The sequence below is a fragment of the Suillus fuscotomentosus genome (genome assembly GCF_016647785.1).
Source record: "Suillus fuscotomentosus strain FC203 chromosome Unknown F5891scaffold_11, whole genome shotgun sequence".
NCBI lineage: Eukaryota > Fungi > Basidiomycota > Agaricomycetes > Boletales > Suillaceae > Suillus > Suillus fuscotomentosus.
Genome location: NW_024539523.1, coordinates 484,523 through 505,770, shown reverse-complemented (window position 1 = coordinate 505,770; position 21,248 = coordinate 484,523). Strand labels below are relative to the sequence as shown.

The 21,248-nt window shown below is 48.0% G+C and overlaps 7 protein-coding genes across 7 annotated transcripts; 2 read left to right on the top strand and 5 right to left on the bottom strand.

Annotated features, from left to right (window-relative positions):
- Positions 1–28: 28 nt before the first annotated feature.
- F5891DRAFT_1171168 (uncharacterized protein) lies at positions 29–2,019 on the bottom strand (the record flags this gene model as incomplete). The annotated part of the gene is made up of 9 exons (XM_041365534.1): positions 29–487; positions 540–648; positions 696–857; positions 910–1,024; positions 1,077–1,129; positions 1,181–1,368; positions 1,423–1,467; positions 1,522–1,708; positions 1,766–2,019. 9 exons carry the CDS (start codon positions 2,017–2,019, stop codon positions 29–31), a joined length of 1,572 nt encoding a protein of 523 aa, XP_041229493.1.
- Positions 2,020–3,347: 1,328 nt separating this feature from the next.
- Positions 3,348–5,873, bottom strand: F5891DRAFT_60080 (HEC/Ndc80p family-domain-containing protein). The gene is made up of 8 exons (XM_041372428.1): positions 5,477–5,873; positions 5,009–5,420; positions 4,769–4,958; positions 4,624–4,718; positions 4,421–4,565; positions 3,815–4,368; positions 3,625–3,755; positions 3,348–3,570 (listed from the first exon to the last, which is right to left on the bottom strand). Exons 1-8 carry the CDS (start codon positions 5,743–5,745, stop codon positions 3,423–3,425), a joined length of 1,944 nt encoding a protein of 647 aa, XP_041229492.1. The 5' UTR covers positions 5,746–5,873; the 3' UTR covers positions 3,348–3,422.
- On the top strand, positions 5,871–6,763 carry F5891DRAFT_60092 (uncharacterized protein). Its single transcript, XM_041372429.1, has 3 exons — positions 5,871–5,996; positions 6,053–6,169; positions 6,234–6,763. Exons 1-3 carry the CDS (start codon positions 5,914–5,916, stop codon positions 6,574–6,576), a joined length of 543 nt encoding a protein of 180 aa, XP_041229491.1. The 5' UTR covers positions 5,871–5,913; the 3' UTR covers positions 6,577–6,763.
- A 323-nt stretch (positions 6,764–7,086) lies between these two features.
- F5891DRAFT_1015870 (uncharacterized protein) lies at positions 7,087–9,063 on the bottom strand. Its single transcript, XM_041360898.1, has 8 exons — positions 8,869–9,063; positions 8,692–8,817; positions 8,334–8,624; positions 8,054–8,282; positions 7,947–7,997; positions 7,695–7,894; positions 7,419–7,631; positions 7,087–7,367 (listed from the first exon to the last, which is right to left on the bottom strand). The coding sequence occupies exons 1-8, from the start codon at positions 8,884–8,886 to the stop codon at positions 7,194–7,196; spliced, it is 1,302 nt and encodes a 433-aa protein (XP_041229490.1). The 5' UTR covers positions 8,887–9,063; the 3' UTR covers positions 7,087–7,193.
- Positions 9,064–11,646: 2,583 nt separating this feature from the next.
- F5891DRAFT_1015854 (uncharacterized protein) lies at positions 11,647–14,983 on the top strand. Its single transcript, XM_041360897.1, has 9 exons — positions 11,647–11,820; positions 11,877–11,899; positions 11,958–12,102; positions 12,163–12,296; positions 12,361–13,672; positions 13,724–14,017; positions 14,067–14,357; positions 14,409–14,723; positions 14,776–14,983. The coding sequence occupies exons 1-9, from the start codon at positions 11,798–11,800 to the stop codon at positions 14,801–14,803; spliced, it is 2,565 nt and encodes an 854-aa protein (XP_041229489.1). The 5' UTR covers positions 11,647–11,797; the 3' UTR covers positions 14,804–14,983.
- A 120-nt stretch (positions 14,984–15,103) lies between these two features.
- F5891DRAFT_977448 (guanine-N(7)-methyltransferase) lies at positions 15,104–16,504 on the bottom strand (the record flags this gene model as incomplete). Its single annotated transcript, XM_041376706.1, has 6 exons — positions 15,104–15,138; positions 15,201–15,364; positions 15,422–15,601; positions 15,665–15,950; positions 16,003–16,230; positions 16,279–16,504. The coding sequence occupies 6 exons, from the start codon at positions 16,502–16,504 to the stop codon at positions 15,104–15,106; spliced, it is 1,119 nt and encodes a 372-aa protein (XP_041229488.1).
- A 716-nt stretch (positions 16,505–17,220) lies between these two features.
- Positions 17,221–21,199, bottom strand: F5891DRAFT_946134 (peptidase family M1-domain-containing protein; the record flags this gene model as incomplete). The annotated part of the gene is made up of 24 exons (XM_041374655.1): positions 17,221–17,274; positions 17,327–17,404; positions 17,457–17,516; positions 17,570–17,617; positions 17,674–17,839; positions 17,891–17,982; positions 18,033–18,129; positions 18,179–18,297; positions 18,354–18,451; positions 18,516–18,701; positions 18,751–19,000; positions 19,039–19,220; positions 19,276–19,312; positions 19,371–19,500; positions 19,600–19,625; positions 19,681–19,694; positions 19,743–19,795; positions 19,847–19,956; positions 20,004–20,039; positions 20,094–20,212; positions 20,266–20,368; positions 20,419–20,667; positions 20,718–21,012; positions 21,063–21,199. The coding sequence occupies 24 exons, from the start codon at positions 21,197–21,199 to the stop codon at positions 17,221–17,223; spliced, it is 2,739 nt and encodes a 912-aa protein (XP_041229487.1).
- Between the last annotated feature and the right edge of the window lie 49 nt (positions 21,200–21,248).

Here is a 21,248-nt window from a genome sequence, read left to right as displayed (position 1 = left end):
CTGACAAAGCGCATTCTCCTCAGCTCCATCAGCGACTAAATTCTGGAGGGTCACTCACAAAGTCCCAAAGAGTTCCGAAGCAAGGAATCCCAGCTTCCTTGCAGCCATGCTGGATTTCAAAGTTACCCACGTAGTTGGAGGTGATGAAGACAACCTCTGCCTGCCAGTATTCGTATACCTCCTTCAAGATCTTCATGGTGGGTGGACGACCACCACGGAGCTTGGAAGTCCCAAAGGAGGAGACGCTCTTGACCAACGTGTCTGTGAATGAGACCACTAATGGTTGGGCCGAAAGTCTTTTCTTGATCAGAGCCTGCAGAAACGTCAGTGATATGCATATGCCAGAGGTCCAAATTGTCGCACCGATCCAAATCAGGTACCAGTAAGGAGACTGAATGCAAGTAGAAAGGGCAGCACCAAGACCAGTACCAGTGCAGATACGGATTCCACGCTTGTAAAGCCTCGATGTGTTAGAGACACCTGCGACCTAGAAAAGAAATTGGCAATCTGATCGGAAAAAACTGCTGAGGTCGGTTTACCTTCAGCTCACGAGTCCAGATCCTTCTCGGCGGGTCGTTGACCAGGCTCTTGGTGAAATCGCCCTGCACACCGCAAATCAGGTAGTGATACTTTGCATGAGTACCCTCGCTGCAAAGAGTTAGGAGTATCGCATAATGACGACACTGAAGACTCACGAGATGATACCGAAAGCGTGATATTCCTTGACAGCTGAGCGACTAATACGAGCAAGCAGACCCTGTTGCATGCCACGCTCGAAGCGGAGAACAGCGACTTTGGGAGAGGGTAGTTCGATGTCGACCTTGGCGTGTCTCGTGCAAATCCAAGGTAGAACAATGCTAAAACCGCTGTGAGCAACGTAATCGAAAATACAGGTAAAGCAGTACTTACAAGGTGGACATTCCAATTGTGTACCAGAAGGCTTGCTGTTGAACGACGTATCTCCCGACGTGGTCGAACTTTCCATCCGCAGTGTCATAAGCATTGGTCACGATAGTGTAAATCCCTTCAAAAAATTAGTACGGTCGTAAGCTTTTCTACGTCAAAGTTGAGCCTACAGGTCATGCACAAGGAAGTCCATCCGAAGAAACGGTGGTTACGCTCGAACACACTAGATGGCGATGTAAAAACGCTGTGATGAATGACCGAAAAGAATACTTACTTATGATGAGTATTCCGGACCCACGGAAGACCAGCACAAATTGTGATGAACAACACAATTGTGGTGATTATACCGAAAGCAAGAATGGAATCGTTGAACAGATACTTCTCTTTGAATTGATGCACGACCATGAGGATTATCCAAGCTACTCCGGAGATTGCACATCCGCTGTGGATTCCACCAAGATGCTGTGGTAACGAAACATCAGCTTCCTGAAATCGTCATTCGAAGTTCAAACTGACCTGTAAAGTTGAGGTACACCCAAGGCGGAAGTATAGAGGAGTCCACTATAATAGAAATCATCAACATCAATTGAAATCTCAAAAATGCATGGTACGAACCTTGGCGAAGAAGGTGTTGACGAACAAATACAAGCATCGCCCAAATATCTCGTTACGCACAAGAACTGAGACGTTCAAATTGCCAACGACCAAAGCACCAGGATATTTTGCTGCGTATGGCCATTTTCCAGCAATGGCAAAACCAAGTCCAATGAAATTGACTGTGAACACCACAGTGAAAAACCGCCTTGATAAATCAGAAGGGTGAGCATTCGACCACATATGGTGTCGGATAATAACATACCTATAACTGTTGTACCAGATTATCCAGAGGACCCACAGGGGTGTTTTATGCTTTGCTGGTTTGACAGGGGCTGGCGGCGGCTTCGCGACGTTTGAGGGAGTGACCGGTGCATCTTTCTTGAGAGACTGTACGGCGAACACCTCGATGTCTGCTGCCTTCTTCTCGTCCTTTGCGAGATTGGCAAGCTGAGGAGAATGGAGATCTAGTGTCCCTTTCTCTGCATCATTATAAGCCAAGGCAGGTATGGTAGACATCGTGTGCTCCGAAGTCGCGAAGAGAAACTACCCGCTGGGTGAAGAAGAAGTAAGAAGCGCGAAGTTTTGGACATTCAATTTGAGTCCTTTTATCCTCTCGAAACTGCGGATTCTTTCCAACAATTTCCAAGAAGGTAACTTGTGAGAAAGACAATCGAACCTGTAGATCTCGGAATTAGTCTGTCACTACATTATTTGAAAAATAGGACCTAACACGACACAGGATGTTCACAGCCAAGACTCCGGCTCCTGAGTCGCTTACCGGCATTCAGGGAGATTCGGGTGAAGGGCGTGAAACACAATCACAGTGTCAAAGCCCGATGAAAACTGGCGATGGCGACCGGTCAACTAAATATCTTCGTCTTCTTAGGAGAGCATTGTTTGCAGTACTGGATGTCAGATGGCGTCGCGCGTCGGGTCATTCATTCAATGACTATGTGCGTGATTCCGACAGCAGTCTGAAGGTTCCTCTAGTGTAAGAGCAGTTCACGGGATAGTAACCAAAATAGTTGTCCCAACCAGCAGAAAATCATTGAGACTTACACATATGTCATTTCTGAAGCGCCGATAGGCCTACATGCAAGATCACGGAACGTGTGTTCATGTAGCAAGGTACTCCTGGGAGTCGAAACGGAAGCTTAATTTAGCAGGAGTCTCGGGGCTGAGAACGCGCTCCTGTCCTGCTTGAGAACCGCCTGTCAGTGGGAGGCACCAGATCTACCAAATAAAACATACACGGGTTTGTGAACTGCGTGGTGATCTAGGGTGATCTTCAATGATCTTGGTACAAGTTTAGCTCTAAGCTGTGCACGTGCGAACACCAGACTCATCAAATTGCGTGACCAAAAAGGAAATCCTGAACAGACTGAACAAAAGTGACAATTGCCCTATCTTGCTAGCCTGTATCACAATGTAAATTAGCAACAAAAAAAGGTTCCATATCATCCTGCGAGTGCATCAACAACAATTACCCGTGGGTGGGTGTTATCAGATAATAAATGGCTCCGATCCAAAGCCGGTACCTTGCATTTGCCAATACAATGATCAGACCCATCATGCATGATGATCAACCACTTCATGTGCGTTCGCAACGTGGCACAATCTGGCTCAATATGAGAATTAAGTCCAAATCTAATCTTCGGAACACTCCTTAATTTTAGGAAGCTTCGAATAGCCGGAAGAACCCAAAGTGATGTGCCTCACCGATGGCTCACCGAACCTCCAAAATTGCCCGGGCAGTCGGACCAGGTCGTACAGTTTAGCGAAGTGCGGATAACATCATTTCTTGCATGCACTTGGACCCGATCCGCATTATTCGCCTGCGGAAAGGTACAGCGCTACTAACATATAATTAGATTATAACAAATACGTCAAATACTGCGACTACCTAACGCGGGTACTGATCAGTTCCCCTCCTCAACAAAATCTCGCAGGCGCCGCAATTGCGCAGAAACTTCTTCTTTAAAGAGACCAATCTCATTGCTGTTCTTGGCAATAGCTCTGATCGTCTCGTCTTTTAATCGTGAGACCTTCGCTATTTGCTCTCGATAGCTGGCAGGCGGTAATGAAAAAATTGATTGGATTGAAATGGGAAAAGGAACTTACTCGAATTGTAATGCCTGAAGTCTTGATTTTACTCCCATTCCACTCGATAAGGCGGCCGTGCGCGCATGGGCAAGTTCTCTCTCTAACCGGGCAGCCTCGGCATTGCTGACCATAGACTCTTGCTGAGCAGCCTATAGCGGCAAGGTGTATAAATGAGAACTATAACACAGGAGTGGGAAGATACACGTACATCCCGAAGGTCATCCGCCTGCTCGTTCAGGCTCATCACCTTCTTCTCAATTTCTCGCACCTCCTCGTCAACATTCTCGCATTCTAAAGTCAGTTGATCAAGCTCGTTATCCACTTTAATGCGCTCGCTTTCAGTATCTGCTCGTTCTGTTCTCTTGATCTCAGCCACACTGTTAAGTGTAGGTTTTATGACCTTGCGAATGTCGGAACCCAACAGTAGCTGCTGAGGATTCGCAGCGGCCGTGTTTAGCTCCAACCTGAGATCGATGTTGTCGAATGGTGGCGGTAGTGGTGGAAATAAGCCCACAGCAGATAGGAGATTGCCATAGAGATCTAGTGCCTCTTCTGCCGCAGCTCCACGGTTGGTTGTTATGACTTCCAGAGACATCACTGTCTTGCGCGCTTCAGAAATCTTGTATTTGAGGTCCTCCAAATTGCGTGCGAGCGTTTCATGGTCAGTATTCATGCGAATGACTTCTTCTGGTGTCAGGTTCTGGACTTTGACCACCTCCGTAAGCTTCTCATGTTCGGCTTTGAGTTGATCAAAGTTCTGAGCTGAAGACAAGAGTTCACGATGATTCACCCGCTATGAATTTGCATGACGCACATCGAGCAGCGAGTTCCGCTTTCTCGCGAACTACAGATTCAGTGAGCTGTCTTTTTCGCGACTCCAAGCGGTGCAAAACGTCGTCGAATTTGGCTCGATCATCCAAGATACAAGCCCGAATTTTCTGGAGTTTTTCTACAGGTGCCTAACGGGTCAATACTTAGCAGACGACATTCGCCGAAAGGATCATACACGCGGCCTACCTTTGATGACCGAAGTTCGTCCAACTCCTTTGTTCCTTGTGCTAGTAGTGCTTTCTTATTCTCTAAGTCGCCGACCACCCTCTCGTTCTTCTTCGCTTCAATTCTATCGTCAAAAAAGCTGCTTTTAAAAATATAGAAGACGTACCGTAACTAGCTTCCAGTTCTTTGTCCTGTTCGTGGAATACGTCTGCGCCATGAAAAAAAGCGACATAGGCTTCTGAAAAGTAATTGAATGCAAGCGCCTGATGATGGATAGGGTCGCTGAACTCTTCGGGAATTCTATCGGCAATTTGTAATGTGGGATCATCCTCACTCTCCAAGTAGTTCAGCCGAGCCTGAAGTAATTTATTAATGCAAGGCTGTTTATGATTCAAGTGTAGATAACCTTTCCCATCTCGACCAGCCAATGCAAAACTGCCAGCAGAGCAGGCCACGAATGCATACTTCCCGGAGCAGCCAGCCATTTGTTGTCGATTTGGGCAGAAAACGGGTATCGCAGGGATTTCAGAGCGGGTTGAAATTCGTCCTCAAAGCGAAGGCGAGAATCAAACGGGTATCCAGGATCCATGATAGTCACAAGATGTTGGAACATGGCTCGGTAATCTTTTCCGGTGATGTTCGATAGCGTTTGAACAGAGATGTCGAATTCCGTCGCTTGCAGCCAAGAGTATATGTCTTGTTTCATTTTCGATTGATATGAGCGCTCGCGAATTGGTCGTGGGTCCTTGAATGTTTGACTGCCGGAAGGAGGGGCGAGAGATGGACCACCTGTCCACACCGAACCCCTCCTAGAAGAGCTGAGAGTAGGATATCATTCGAAAGGAACGTTGGCGAGATCAGAGAAGACACTTACTTGGTTAAAGGGGTACGCCCATAATTTGGTTTACTTGTACTTTGTAGCAGTGGATTCACATTCTGCGACCGATAACCAGAATGTCCTGTATTTGAGCCGGAACCTGCTCCTGGGGGAAAATAGGGTGTGCGGGCTGCTGGGCCAGCGAGCGACATGCGCATAGCGGACGATGATGCTTTCTTTGCTGTTGATGGCATTGGTAGGCCTGACCGAGTGTTGCCATATATATCAGGTGCAGGTTGCATGGTCGAGCGACGGAGTTCCGACATGTCGCCGACGAGCAATTGCAGGAAGTCGATGCGCTAGACGCGTCGTGCGTCGCGGTCAACAAGTGTTTGTCACATGCACGTGACCGTGCCACTAGACCCCTTTTTAAATATTGTTGTTACTTTAGATCTTATCTATATCGATATCTACTACATTCTCGATTCAAGAGCATGTCCAACCGCCATGTTCCAGTGAATCTTTTTGGAGACAATGGGATGAGGGCCGATCTACCTATAAATCTGATCAATGTCGCGTATGGCTCACTCTCACTAAATGCTCTATCCCACTGACTGACCAAATTTATCTCAGAGACACGCAGGAGATCCCAAACTCCCAGGAAATATTCGTGTACCGTGACTCTGGTGCAAGCATTATTATCGACATCCTCCAAAAAGTCGATATCGAAGATCCGGAAGCGGCAGCAAAGTTAGTGTCCTCCTGTTATTGTAATGGCATATGCTTCAAGAAGCTCTGATGCAGGATATCACAGATTCCACCTCGATGCAATAGCAGAGGATAATGATTCGATGGAACATAATTCCATCATCATTCAAAGACCCATCACCAATGAACTTTCTCCAACTTTGCTCGACGGAGGTCAGGTTCTACTGAAGGCTGGGTCAATCCACCACCTTCGCACCCTATTTTCTCTTTTCCGAGTCAAAGGAAAGAACCACGATGTCGTTGTCTCGTTCAACATTCCGATTGAAACGGGACAAGGCCGTGGAAGAAATGGAGCCGTTACGGTGGAACAGGAACAGCTCATCGTATCGGATTTCTTCAAGGCAGTAGATTCTCTGAGAGTTGTCGATTACAACCTTTTCGCAGTCTAGGCTTCCTACATAACGGACTCTACAGTTCAATATGACTTTCTCGGACCCGATTGCTAGATCTCAACATCAAATCATATCTGGGGTTTGATCTTCTGAGTGTTATGAACTTTGTTTTCAGAAACTTGATCTCCATCTCATACCAGGATATATCGGCGGTTTATAATTGCATCCTTTTATCGTCAGCTTATCGCCAACTTATCACATTCCTAATGGAGCACCTCGTGGAAAGATATACACAGTATCAGGTATACTTGTGTCCGCTCCATACCGTGAAATGGGGGCCGCCTTCCACATCATGGGATGTAGCCGGCAAACATCAATCTCACTTTCAAAGTTTCTAGGGAATTAGCCATCTGATGAAAGCTGATGAGAACAGACTTCTTTCCATTTTTGACAACATGACTCCAGTGGGAGCGAAACCATGTGTTTGAGCGTATCATTGAGGATGTATTGTGCTTCCACCACGACAATACGTCATATCATAGGATTCTCGCTTAGTTGCACTATCAGTGAGACTCATGAGACATATCATTACCAATAGGAAACGGAGATTATATGGTATATCAGACCAACGATAGCATTAGCGATCACATACGCGAGACACGTGTGAACGCCAACTACGTCGGCGGGCGTGCTGAAGCCTCATCCAACAGTTGCTCGGCCTCAGGCTCCTCCACGATAGGTTCACCCATACCCGTCTTCGTTGCTTCAGCAGCCTTAGCATCTTTTTTGCGCCTTGACGACTCCTTAAGCTTTTCCCATCGCTCACGAAAACGTGCGATCGTCATTTTCTGCGACGGAAGTCAGTGGCCGACAAAAGGCGTCACATGTTTGCAATGCACCTGTTTCTCATTCTCCATGCGAACAACTCGAACATCTTCTTCCAACTCCCTTATGCGGCTAAGTAGCTGTGCTTCCCGATCACGACCGACATTCAAAGCCGTCACCGGTGCTGGAACAGCTGGCAAATTGATATTCAGAGCACTAAGGTCTACTACCGGTTGTTGCCCGGATTGCCTTGTTATTACCGTCGAGGTACCCATTGCTCGCTGTGCCTGATAGAGAGTATTGGCAATGAGCTAGTCTGATGGAGGATCGGCAAAGGAGTGTAAGATCACCTGGTGTCGTGCCATCACAATGCTTTCGCGTAATTGCTGGTCTTGTTCCTTGCGCAGCTGCATGATCCGTTCAGCAGCCGTCAAACGTTTTGACGTCGCTTCAAGCTCTTGCTTCAGTGATACATTTTCTTTCTTCAGATCCGACCGGGACCGTTCCGAATCCGAGGGAATCATGCAAAAGGATTCTGATAGATCGTTACCTTGGAGGACTTGTTTCGTAAAGTCAAGTCCATTGACAATGTGCCAACATACCTTCGTCTGCAAATACTTCCTCATCCGTCTCCTCGAGCAAGGTGTCCACTTCTGAATGGACAAGTCAAAAAACACTTATTGGTGATGCGGTTTCGGCGATCACTTACTTGACTTAAATTTACCATCTAATCCCAGCCGTGTAAAAAACGTGGAAGTGTGGGGCTGTTCGATATCGGTGTCACTACTTGAGTTTCCGTCCCGCCGTGAGTTCTTCTTTCCCGCCGGGGTTGGTTCGGTACCCAAAGGGGCTGTGGCGAAGGCAACTGGCTGAGACAAATTGTCGAGCATCCCCTCCATGATTCTCCAAAAGTTATTGAAGGCATCACCCGGATCAGACTATGGTGCGAAGTTGTAAAAAGTCATTGGATGGAATAAATATAATCATACCTGTTGCCCAAGCACCATGAATGATTCGTCAACGTTATTATGGGAGTCTAATAATCGACTCGAACTACTAGCACTAGCATGCAGTGGGGCGGAGGATGCAGGAGCGGGAGCGTGAGGAGAAGCACTTGAACCGCCTCCGTTCTTATGTGTATGAACCTGCGTATGCCTCGGCGTGGTCTTCTGCGGCAGGGTGGGGTCCTGGTTCTCTTCACGAAGTTTTGCGATTCTCCTCTGCAGTTCCTTTCCGGCTTTTACGTGTTCGTTGTATAGCATGCGGAGCGTCGTTTTTGTCTGAGACGCATTGCACAATGCAGATAACTAAGGTTACTAGATATGACGCATGAACTCGTATACGCACGTTTGCGTCCTGTGACTTGTCTTCGCAAGCGTGAAACGCTTCTGCAGCTTTCATGTGTTCCTCTGAAGCTGGGATGAGCAGCCCTTGGTTGCGGTAATCCTCTGCATTCGCCGCATGTTGGTGCGCCTGTGCTGGGTATCAGTACCAGAGGGGCATTATATCCTTACAATCATCTACCGTTTGTAATGACTCCATCTTTTTGTTCACTTGTTTACTCGTTGGATTAGGAGAGAAGTGAAGAGGACTGTTAAACTACAAAGACCGCCTCGTAGTATGCAGAATTTTCCGTTTATTGACGCGGAACTAGATTGGCTGAAGTGACCTAATGAAGGGTCTGTTTAGGCGGTGGCCTGGGCACTCATCAGCGCGTGCCACCTTATGCTTGTTTCGTCCAACAAACACTAGTAACTGTAAGTAATATGAAGACAACGTCGTAAACTGATACTTCTTTTTCCGAAGTTCGTGCATGTGCACAACGAAGTATATCACGCGATCTTTTGGAGACGGAGCTTCCACTTCGAATATCATGTTCGATTGCAACTTGAATGGCTGCCACTGCCGTGATGATTGGAGCGGGTCACCACTCTCACAGGCTATCGGGCAATAGCTCATTGCGTGGGATCCGGAACGACCTGGGAGCGGCCAGGGATGAAACTCCTTGTGGTGCTATACCGTAGGCGTCCGTGAACAGCCCACGCTGTAACGGGAGCACACCAAAGCTGGTTCTTCGCATCCACTTCCTCGCTTCGTCAACGTACTTTGGATCACGCACCTTACCTGAACCTGCCAAGGAGTCCCTCTTTTGCTATGAAATGAAGGGACACAACATCACATTGCCTTCAATTGTAAATTCATTCACTCCATGGGCGCCCTATACGTTCACAGGCCGCTTTAATTTTGTGCCGACAGCGTGCTCAGATAGCCCGAACGAATCTAGAATCTACCACCCGAATTTTCTTCACGCGTCCTGGTTGGCATTGCAGAACACTCACGCAGATTGTATCCACAAAGACTGGGACGCATTGTACAATTCTGGCAGTTTGTTCCTTCCGACGGGTTGATCCGAAATCATTTTTCCTCAATTAATCTTAGATTGTGCTTTTATAATCTATGGGGTGAGAGTATGTTGTTCGCTAAGCATATGATGCGTTCGACCGCTGAAGTTTAGAACTAAGAGGCAATGTCCTTGCGATGTGCGTAGTGCCTATTGAATATGATCAACTGAGCAAGCACGATCATCGGTGAGCGAGTTCGAATTGCAATTTGGACTACATGGTCATGTTTGGAATGCGCGACGGCGACCTGCGTATGGTATAGCCATGGGGGCTAGTCTGTGATTCCCCTTATCCATCACCTCTATCATCCACCATGGCTTTACGTAGCTCCCCTTGTCAGAAGAACAGATCAGCGCTCGTTCCTGGGGCTGCGGTGCGCCGTCCTCGATACACCGGCGTCCATGATTCTGACGTGTACCAATTGACTAGTCTCGCTTAAGTGGAGTTACAAAGCAAGACTTAAGCGACCAACCCGTGTACGAATATGATGAACATAAAGTAAGTACTCGACTTGATCATGCCATGGATTTCAGATAACATTTTGACCTGAATAGGCTGAAAGACGCCGAAGCAGTAAGTTGTTCCTATCCACAAGTCAGGAGTTGTCATTCCATTTCACTGCTCAGAGCCAAATACATCTCCGGAGTTGTCTGTTAGTGGTGGGGCACTCTCCAAAACTGTAGGTAACGAAGAGGTATTTCCGGACATACTACGAGTGCGGCCATCTGATACATTTTCATAGGATGAATATTCATCCCTGCCATCACGGAGGGTCAAGGGCTCTTTAGCTGACACATTCATGTGCATGCCCGAGAACCCGTTCGCCGACGCTGCGCCTTCGGGAGACACCCCTAGTTCTGCTACGCGAGAAGATCCGATGCACGATATCACGACATACTCGCATGTTGTCACTGCAGAACATAAGCCCAGAGTCGCCCGCGTGTCGGGTATCAACGGAGCATGGCCAGAAAGAGCTGAGATAGTGAATCCAAGTCGAGGTTTTCCCGGGCCTACCATTCGTCGCGGTACATTTTCACAGGCAAAGGCTTTCTTTCTGAAGTCAAGTGCCAGCGGGGGTTATTTACAGGTAAGCATCTGATGTGGTTCCAGGCTCAGCTGACCTGAAAGTAGGGTGCTATCTCGCAGCGAACGCGAAGCCAAGACAACCCCATCAAAGACAAGGACTCAATAGACTGCCTTAAAGTTGACATACCTCGTGCTCGAAGTCTGAACGGAGGGATTATGTGCGACCCAAACAGTCGGTAACTCTTGTACGTGGTTTGAACTTCAAAGAGTCAGCAGACTACTGTTAATTGAGAATTTCTGCTGGAAGTAGTGAACAGATGCTGACTATTTGCAAAAGATAAGCCATACAGCGTAACCCATGTAATAGAATTTTGCTTGCTCGACTCGATCATCGTACCGAGACCCTGGACGATATAGAAAGATTGGGTGGGCACTGCATAAACTGGTACCCTGGCCAGTAATAGACTGAACGATATGAATCTGGAAATGTTGAAAGAAAATTTTTACCAGGTAGCTCAGAGATTGGGCCGCAGTCGTTCCTGTACAAATTGGAATGAAGAAGGATTCCACGTTCCCCATATGTGGTCTGACTACGGGGAACTATTCCACATACTGGGAGAAGTTGGGGCCACGACAAAGTACCCGGAGTTGTAGATTAGTCAGCGGAGTCTGGGACCCCCCCTTCATGTAGAGGGTCAAGACAACAAAATCCAACAAATGAAGAGCGGCATCGCGGCTTTATTCTTTAACTGACCTTTTTATATCCTATTTTATTGTATTCGAGCCTACGGGATTAATCTCCATGAATATCGATGGCATGGTGACTAGGCTAGCAGCTGTGCAAAGGTCACGTTTACTGCCGAGGGGGCTTGCCGTGTGAGCAGTGCGGTCGGTATCTGAAAATCGTTGTCCTACCCATATCTTTCTGACGTCGTCAACGTCCGACACAGCGAGCTTACCGCAGACCGTAGAAGAATAAAACCGCCTCAGGCTTTGATCCCTTATTGGGCCCGCCATTTAGCCCGATGTCGACGCCTGCGCATGCCCTGTGAGTCAGATATTCGAAACCTCACGATCACTTGTTCATTCTCATTCTCATTGTAGCAAGAAGAAAATAAGGGTTACAGGTATGATTCTAAAGTTATATCATTCTTGAAGGACGCTCATTTTATATATCTTGGGCAGTTGTCGCCGCAGATGGGCTCTCTAAGCGTGATGTATTCCGCCTACCGGACCCCTTTGCAGTCATCACCGTTGATGCAGAGCAGACTCACACGACCAGCGTTATAAAGAAGACACTGAATCCTTACTGGAATGAGAGCTTTGACATGTAAGTTTGGTGTCGGTCGAGCGTAGTTACCAGTGCATGACTGATGTCCCATGTACACAGCACCGTCAAAGACTCATCAGTGGTAGCTGTACAGATATTTGACCAGAGGAAATTCAAGAGGCGTGACCAAGGATTTTTGGGCGTGGTCAACGTGAAAGTTAGCGATGTGCTCGATCTTGAACTAGGTGGTCATGGTAAGCGCCCATCGTCAAATCACCCTTACACGCACTTTGATTCGAATCTTATCCAATTTGATAGAGATGCTGACGTTGGATCTAAAAAAGTCCAATGATAACCTCGTGGTCCATGGCAAGCTCATCATATACCTGTCAACAAATGTAAACCAGCCCATGAGCAACCCTGGACCCTCTCAAGTACAAGGCGTTACCTCTGCATTGGCCGACATGGGAATGAATGAATCAAGTCTCTCTTTATCACCCAACGCCGCCCCAGCAACAGGTAATACTTTGTCTCGCCCACCCAGTTCACACGCCACTGCTACTGAGCCCGCCGCAGCACCGTTGATGCAGATGCCCACGCCCCACATACCACCTTCGGTGACTAGCGCTGAGGCGGAACAGTCGTCTTCACAGTCTCCATCGGGTCGTCCTATCAGCTCAGGTGGTGGGCACGCTGCTCCCCCATCTGTAGCACCTTCCTCGACCACGTCTCCGGGACAAGCGGTTACTAATGCACAGCAGAGGAATTTCAACCCCAATGTTGACCAATATGGACCATTACCTCCCGGATGGGAGCGTCGCATCGATCCACTTGGTCGGACATATTATGTTGATCACAATACCAGGACAACAACTTGGAACCGACCATCATCCAACCAAACTGTGAACCACAATAACCAGGATAGTGAAACAAATGCTGCGAGAGATCAGCACTCCCGCCGCATACTCGCCGACGACATGGTCGATGCTGCCAGCACGGGTGCTGCGGGTGCCAACACGTACCGCAACTCGTCACTGTCAGCACCATCCCCATCGCCCAACGTTCCACCGGCAGTCGTGGGTTCGGGCGGAGGTGCTACCACAGCTGGGACTGGGAGTCTCCCAGCCGGCTGGGAGGAGCGCTACACTCCAGAAGGACGACCCTATTATGTGGATCATAACACGCGTACTACCACCTGGGTCGATCCCCGGCGCCAGACTGTCATCCGTGTCATGGGCCCTAATGGACAGAACACATCTCCACAGTCTCAGACCATATCCCAGCTTGGTCCATTACCCTCTGGTTGGGAGATGCGCCTCACATCTACCGCGCGTGTTTATTTCGTAGATCACAACACGAAGACGACCACGTGGGACGATCCCCGCATGCCATCCACGCTTGATGCCAACGTTCCACAGTACAAGCGTGACTTTAGGAGGAAGCTTATTTACTTCCGAAGCCAACCTGCTATGCGTGCACAGCCGGGTAACTGCCAGATCAAAGTGCGGCGGAACCATATATTCGAGGATAGTTATGCAGAGATCATGAGGCAGACTCCCAATGATTTGAAGAAACGACTCATGATCAAGTTTGATGGAGAGGACGGCCTCGATTACGGTGGTTTATCGCGGTAAGTTGGACTGAGTTATCAGAGTTATACGTTTACTGAGTTCCTTTGCAGAGAGTTCTTCTTCCTTCTGTCGCACGAAATGTTCAACCCATTTTACTGTCTATTCGAATACTCAGCCCACGACAACTATACGCTTCAAATTAATCCCGCTTCAGGCGTCAACCCGGAGCACTTGAACTACTTCAAGTTCATCGGTCGCTGTCTCGGTCTTGGAATATTCCACCGTCGTTTCCTCGATGCATACTTCATTGTCAGCTTCTACAAGATGATTTTGAAGAAGAAGGTGACGTTGGCGGACCTTGAATCTGTCGATGCTGAGTTGCACCGTGGATTGACTTGGATGTTGTAAGTGCTTTGCCACTTTTTGCCATGATTTCTCCCAACCCTTGTTCAGGGAGAATGACATCACGGATGTGATCGATGAGACCTTCACAACGACAGAGGAACGCTTCGGTGAACTGGTCAACATTGAACTTCGTCCAGGGGGGGCAGATGTCAACGTGACTCAGGATAACAAGAAGGAATACGTGGACGCTGTTGTCGAGTATCGGATCTCCAAACGTGTCAAGGAACAATTTGATTCGTTCATGTCGGGCTTCAGCGAGTTGATTCCACAGGACCTCATCACTGTTTTCGACGAACGCGAACTGGAGCTCCTGATCGGTGGTATGTCGGAAATTGACGTGTACGTTTCTTAATTGAAGTCGTGAGGCTGTTTGGCTGAATGACATTGCAGAGATGACTGGACTAAGCACACCGACTACCGCGGGTATGAGATGAATGATGAGGTCATACAGTGGTTCTGGAAGTGCATTCGCAGCTGGCCACCTGAGCGCAAGTCCCGCTTGCTTCAGTTCGCTACGGGGACATCTAGGATTCCCGTCAATGGTTTCAAGGACCTTCAGGGCTCGGATGGACCCCGCCGCTTTACCATAGAAAAGTCTGGTGACCCTTCACAACTACCGAAGAGTCACACCTGCTTCAATCGTATTGATCTTCCACCATACAAAGATTATGCTAGCTTGGAGCAGAAACTCACGCTTGCTGTAGAGTGAGTCCTTTTCCTAACTCGCATGTCAGCTCACGCTAAATTCTTTAACCAGGGAAACTGTTGGATTTGGTCAAGAATAATTTTATGTACGACGACGACTTTCGCTTTTATTCATACAATCGACGTCACGCTATCTTTTTGTAATCTTAGTGGGACACATTATTCCTTGCTGTTCGTTAGTCCGTCTCGACGATGTCTATATGCCGCCTGTACAGAGCACCCATTTTATGTAATGTCTGTACATTGCAATTGGGCGTTGTGTGTGGAAATTATCAATATATCATCAGTGATCGTATTACATAAGCTGTGGGTATGGGCTAGCAGACAGCCAAAGGGATGTATAAAATATCACAAAAGACAAGACATAGATCATGAAACCATCACCTCTTCTCAAAGGCAAATGCGATATAAATGTCTAAAGGATAAAATGTATTCTATTAGCAATGTCACAGATTACACTGAAAAGGCGGAACTTACTGACTGCCTCCCACTCTTCATCCTCCATCGAGCTGGCGCCGGTCGCGTCGCATACATTCATGCGGACCATCAACTGCTTGAAATCCTCATGCTCCCTGTTTTCTTCAAACACTTCATGGAACTCCTTCTTGAATACGGGGTGAAGTCCATACTGCGCGGCCATCCTACACAAACTCATGTCAGTACCACGTGGGGCATGTCAAAATGACACAAAGACCCACTGAACAAAATTGTCCCATTCAACAATGTACTCTGGCACGTTATCAACAGCGTCACGGAGATAGAAGTAGTATCGGTGGCCAAACAGCGGGCGAGAGGTGCGTTCTTCAAACCGGATCTTGTACACCGAATTTCCAAATGAAAGATCTTCAGAGTCAGCTGGTAGTTGGTCCAGTCGCGCGCTATCGACGCGATAAAGTCAGCAACACGGACGTGAGAAGGAATCTGGGTTTAAATGGACATACAGGAGCTGGTCGGCGTTTGGAACCGTCCCGAGAAATATCCCTCCTGGTCTTAACCATTCGCTGACGTTCTGGAGCATGCATCGAGCTTTTTGCGCCGTTTCAAACGCATAATGCATGCAGAACTGCATGGATACAACGTCGAATGGCTGTGCGAGCTGCTCGGGCGTAAAGACCTTTGTAAGTGGTTCTGTATAGCAATCCAACGCAGCGAACGAGGCGTCAAAACGCCGCGGACGCATAGTGGCCCACCGGTGTCGAGCCTGTTCAACAGACACGTGTGCGATGTCTATCGAAGATGGATCAGATCGGGCTGCGCGAACTAAAGCAGAAGATCTCACCAACAGCCAACATCTCTCGAATTCGAGCCTTCCCCCATTTGATGAGGTCACCACCTTTGCCGCAGCCCATATCAAGGACTTTTCCGCGTTTTTTGGATGAATTAGAGGCGAGAGCTGGATGCCCGAATTGCGTAATCAGGACCGATTTCACCCAGTTGTTGAAATTCTTGAGGCCGATGATAGGAGACTCTTTGCGCTGTTTTACGCCTACTTCTGGACGCAAATTGTCTGGGAAGACGGCGTTAATAGTAGGTTAAGCGGCGGGAAGACGCTTACAGTGATCAACGACCATTTCGACGTCGCCAGCGTGTCTCTTGGCTGGACGTTCTTGATAGTCGTCGGGTTCTCTACTTTGGACTCTCTTGCGTTTGTTTATGAGACGTTGGGTACCGATACCGCGGTAATTTTTGTAGAGCTGTATTTCATCCTGTGTCATGGGAGCGAGGACAGAGCCTGCGGGAGTCAAGCGCTGTCGTGGGCTGTAGGGCAGCGTCTGGCGCATCGTTGTTGGTGTCGCCGTCGTGGGGGGCGTTATTTCGAATGGTGTTGGTGCCATTGGGGAGCGAGTCAAGGGGGATGTTGGAAGAGTACGAGAGGACGATGAAGGTACATCAGAAAGAAAGGGGGAAGATGAGTTGAGTGAGAGTGAAGAACGTGAAGGGTGCTGCCGTGAGAACGAGAAATCTTGTTCACGGGGGATGTCGATGGCCGTGGGCAATCTCCGTCCCAATGACGGTGCAGAGTTCAGCTTTTCTGATTCAAAGTCATCAGAAAGTAATAGATGGGAGAGACTTGAAGGTCGTGCAGAGCTTGGAGTTCTTGGTTCGTGCGGTTCAGAGTTTAATAATGAAGCCAGATCTGTTGCCCTACGTGTCAAGGAAGGGCTAGACGTCGCGTGCGATGATGAAGGACGTGAGGATGATGGGGACGGTATTTCGAGTGGACCATAATCACTGTGATTTGGAAGTGATTGTGGCTGAGTGACTGGTGAATTCATGACAGCATCTCGTACTGGATCAAACGCTGGCATGGCTAATTATGACCGGGTAGGCTATAGCAAAAAGCCGTTCGTCAACGTTGATGGTGGCGAGCTCGGCGTCTTTGCAGTACACAACTTTTTACGAACACAAAGTCATGGCATTGAGTTACGTAACTAACTATCCTCCTTGCTCGCTGCAGTCTCACGCATAGGCAGTGAACTTCTCGGCGGTGAACTGTTCAGCGATCCCCTTTCCATTTGCCAAGCCATTCCGCAATATCAGTCGTGGACCGCTATATCACATAGCATCAGTCAGCTTTCTCACATTTCATCAAGTTCTCTCACCTCGATCCACGCCCTTGAGGCACGCAACGACTCTAGAGTCTGCGACAAGGCAAGGTTATACCGGGATATGTCCTTGTCCTAATCACCGCATGCCATTAGCTCGTTCCTTTATGTTTAAATTCACCACTACCTTGAAAAAGTCTACGGTCCTCTGGTAGTCTTCCTCCTTGGTCAAATTCTCAAAAGTTGCCTGATGTACGCTAAGCCCTGCCTGTCACAACAGAACAACAAATCGAAACATACCGAAACAATATACTTGAACGAAAAGTTCCCCTCGAACCGCTTAGCCAACTGTCAAATGGTCATGTTCGGCGTGGGACTCCTCGGCGTCTCAACTGACAGCTCACCTCCACGTAATTGTCTTGGAAGAACTGCGCACAGCTGCGCCTGGTGCGGAAGTTCGTCTGGAAGCCGTTGATGAAATATATAATATCTTGAGTCCGCGCTTTTGACATGATGTACGTGTACGTGTCCTCGATACAAGCCTCGTCTTGGCTGGCGCACATCGCCACTCTGACAGATGTATCAAAAATAGACAAACTTTACAAAGCAGGTTTCACTTACATGGCAGAGATACTTCTCGACGGAGGCGTAGTTGGGTTCTCATACAATGCCTTAGCAAACTCATACTCTTCGCGACCTCCATGTTTCACAGCCTGCAGATAACGCTCAGCATAGGCGCAACGTCGCTCAACGTCTGACGCACAGTGAGAATAGTCGTCCTGAACAAATCGCCAGGTATCGCCGAATCATCCTGCGTTCTCATATATTCCGCAAACCAGGTCTTGAGCTCTTCCACGACACTGCGACTTCGTTAAATTTCACCTAGATCAATATTCAACAGATACGTACGCAGGATCCCCAGCGACAGCCGCCTGTCCGATAGCGCGGGTGCGCAGTTGTGAGATATCCACAGACTCGGAAGGAGAGTATTCATAGCCAAGGCGTTTGACGATGGGCGCAAACAATTCCTATAAGTACAACCTGAGTCAGCACCCAAAACAGATATTTGAAATGATCAACCCACCCGGCGGAAAACATTTAGATCGTTGACGATAACCTCGTGCTCCCACCAAGTTGACACCAAAGTGGTGATATTCCGAGCAATACTGTCCCATACAAGGACTGGAAGATGTTATATCCAATAAGTTCATCAAACTCGTGCCCAATTGAAATGTAGGACACTTACACTCCGTTTCGTCATGTAAAATGTCGACGATGGTCAACGCACTGCTAACTTTACAAAACCCAGCCTTGGACAATGTCATGATATCGTGCACAAGGCCAATGCGATCATTCAGCGAGAACACAGTATCGCCCTTGGCAGCCTCCTTAGCAATCGCTGCGAACCTCTCATCAGAGTACAACACGCGGTCTATAATCATCCATGAATACAAACGCTATCAACCAGAAAACAGACTTACAAACACCATAAGTCCCCGCGTTGAGCTTGAAAGGCTTCGAGGTATCAATGGCGAGTGTTTTCTCCCTAGTGTCAAGAACGACGGACTTATCAATGTTGACTTTATCGTTAGTAGCTGTCAGCAGGGCCAAAGGCACGTTCCATATCGTCTCATTGTCCTTTTCTTCTGCAGGTCCAGACTCCAGGAAACGATCCTGGCGGACATGGATACCATTTTTACCCTCAGTGACAGTGATGACAGGGAAGCCGATCTGAGACAACACGTGTTAGAGTGGAGTGTGGATCAAACTGTCATGCTTGCCTTTGAAATCCAGTTATCCATGATCCTCGGCACATCTACCCCAGTGGACTCTGAGATGCCCTGCCACAGGTCTTTGGTGACAGTGTTTCCATATAGATGCTTCTTGAGGTAGATTGAAACACCCTTCAAGAAGCGCTCCTCGCCAACAAAGTTGGATAGCATGCGCAAAACTTGAAAGTGTCGCTTGTGAGATGGGGTGGTGACAAGACAAATTGAATGCCCTACCAGAGCCTGCTTTGGCATAGGAAAGGGAGTCGAAAATCTGACGGTCACTTGTATGAGATGGCCGCACTCCATGTGGTATGCCAATCTAGTCATACCTGGTTAATCTGATTGGCATCAGGACAATGCACTTCGATCGGATGAGAAGATAATTTGGCATCAAGATCCAGCGCATCATTCAAATGCTCGGATATGAATGAGCTGTCGACCTTCCATTCCGGGTACACACTGGTAAAAGGTGTTATGGTTATATTGAGAATGGAGTGCATCGGCTTACCGATCTAAAGATTGGTGTCAATGAGTTCAGTGAGTGCATGGACATGAGACATACCAACAATGATAACTTCACCCATCTTGGAGCGGGTAATCTCAACAGATGATTTACACGCTTATGTCCGCTAAGCTTACCAGGGTTGCAAAACCTTAAATACATTTCAATACCAATATCAAAATTATGGCAAGAGACTGACCTTCGTTTAAGTACAGATAGTCCCACCATTCCATGGTTGTGATATCACCAAACCTGAGTAGAAGTTTCCGCGACATATCCTTCGAACAATGGAGATGAACTTACCACATGTGGGCGATTTCGTGCGACTGAAAGACGGTGACACGTTTCTTTGCAGCCACGTCTGCGGTCTTAGGGTCAAGCAGGAAGGCGCTAGTACGTCCAGTGATGAGGCCCTTGCTAGAAGTGAGTACTCAAGCACGTAGAAATCGATAGTTCATACCCAGTTCTCCATAGCACCTGCGTCAAAATCATGAGCCTTCAGGCCACCGATCATCAACGGACTGAAGGGGATTCTACACAGGACACTTACCACTAGAGTATCCAGCTTAGGGAGAGGGTATTCGATATCAAAAATCTCCTCATAGATTGGGAGAACTTTTGCTTTGATATCGAGGGCATACTGAGCCTGATGTATCACATCAGGAGTAGCTATCCAAATCACATCAGCCTGCACCCAGAATACTGTGGGGACGGGTCCCTACAGTAGATGCGCAAGGGACGGGTTTTCCCACTAAGAGGACTCTTATAAGAGCTTTCCAGGTGTGCAAAACGTCCATTGGCATATGCAACCAGATAAGTAGACATCTGTAGACTAATTTTTAGTTTAAAAACCCGGTTAGACGACGTCGACATACTGGTGGTGTAGTCTGGAACTTGGAAATCTTCCACTGCGCTTCGGGGCTATCTTGAGTCGTCAACGCCGAAAAGAGCGCCTCTAATGAGGGATCCTCTACTTTGGTCGTTTGGGGTTGGTAAATTTCCTCCGATGTAATAGGCATGTTGCTGAGATTGACCGTGTCAGGATGTGATATCATAGTGACCGCAAAGGTGGCCTTGAGAAGCGGTTCATCCCAACACGGGAAGGCACGTCTCGCGGCGGTGGGCTAGCGACAATCCGTAAGTGCAGGTGCAGTTAGTGAGATCGAATACACACTTCGAACTGGGTCAGTGTATAGTACTTCTTTGTTCCATCTTGCTCGAACGAGCTCTTGTAATACCCCATCATGGCTCCGGTCAGTTCTCCGGAGAAGCCAATGGACAGTGTTGCCTTTGATCCGGCGGGCACAGGGGTCGAAAAGGAAAGTATACAACGTTCCGCCTTGTCATCGAAAGACGGAGAAGGATCGACCTGCTTTATCTTGAGTTGATCGGAATATAATGCCGCATCGTTCAACTTCAGATCGGCTGAGTTGAAGACGATGGTAGATGTTTCGTTCTTGACATCAAGGCTGATGAAATTGGTCAATGATGTTTTGAAGGACAGTGTGCACGGACGTACTCAATCTTTACCACGCCTTCGAATATTGAGTTCTCCAGGTCAGTCTTTATAGTCACATCATAATGCGTTGGCTTGACATCCAGGGGAAGACGGAAGTCAGCCGAGTCGGTTGGTGTGCTCGCGAGGCCAGTGGTCATAGTGATCACGGAAGTTGTTGAACAATATCTTGTTGGTAGAATTTGAGAT

Bases quoted from the DNA above. Each gene is read 5' to 3' on its own strand.
- F5891DRAFT_1015854 (XM_041360897.1), top strand. From the start codon at position 11,798: ATGTCGACGCCTGCGCATGCCCT. The intron at 12,103-12,162 runs GTAAGTTTGGTG...CCATGTACACAG, and splicing joins TGGAATGAGAGCTTTGACAT to CACCGTCAAAGACTCATCAG. The intron at 14,358-14,408 runs GTACGTTTCTTA...ATGACATTGCAG, and splicing joins GGTATGTCGGAAATTGACGT to AGATGACTGGACTAAGCACA.
- F5891DRAFT_60092 (XM_041372429.1), top strand. From the start codon at position 5,914: ATGTCCAACCGCCATGTTCCAGTGAATCTTTTTGGAGACAATGGGATG. The intron at 5,997-6,052 runs GTATGGCTCACT...AATTTATCTCAG, and splicing joins ATAAATCTGATCAATGTCGC to AGACACGCAGGAGATCCCAA. The intron at 6,170-6,233 runs GTTAGTGTCCTC...AGGATATCACAG, and splicing joins GATCCGGAAGCGGCAGCAAA to ATTCCACCTCGATGCAATAG.
- F5891DRAFT_60080 (XM_041372428.1), bottom strand. From the start codon at position 5,745: ATGTCGGAACTCCGTCGCTCGACCATGCAACCTGCACCTGATATATAT. The intron at 5,421-5,476 runs GTAAGTGTCTTC...TCCTACTCTCAG, and splicing joins GGGCGTACCCCTTTAACCAA to CTCTTCTAGGAGGGGTTCGG. The intron at 4,959-5,008 runs GTTATCTACACT...AAATTACTTCAG, and splicing joins GGCTGGTCGAGATGGGAAAG to GCTCGGCTGAACTACTTGGA.
- F5891DRAFT_1015870 (XM_041360898.1), bottom strand. The intron at 8,625-8,691 runs GTGCGTATACGA...AATGCGTCTCAG, and splicing joins ACAAGTCACAGGACGCAAAC to ACAAAAACGACGCTCCGCAT. The intron at 7,895-7,946 runs GTATGTTGGCAC...AAGTCCTCCAAG, and splicing joins GGAAGTATTTGCAGACGAAG to GTAACGATCTATCAGAATCC.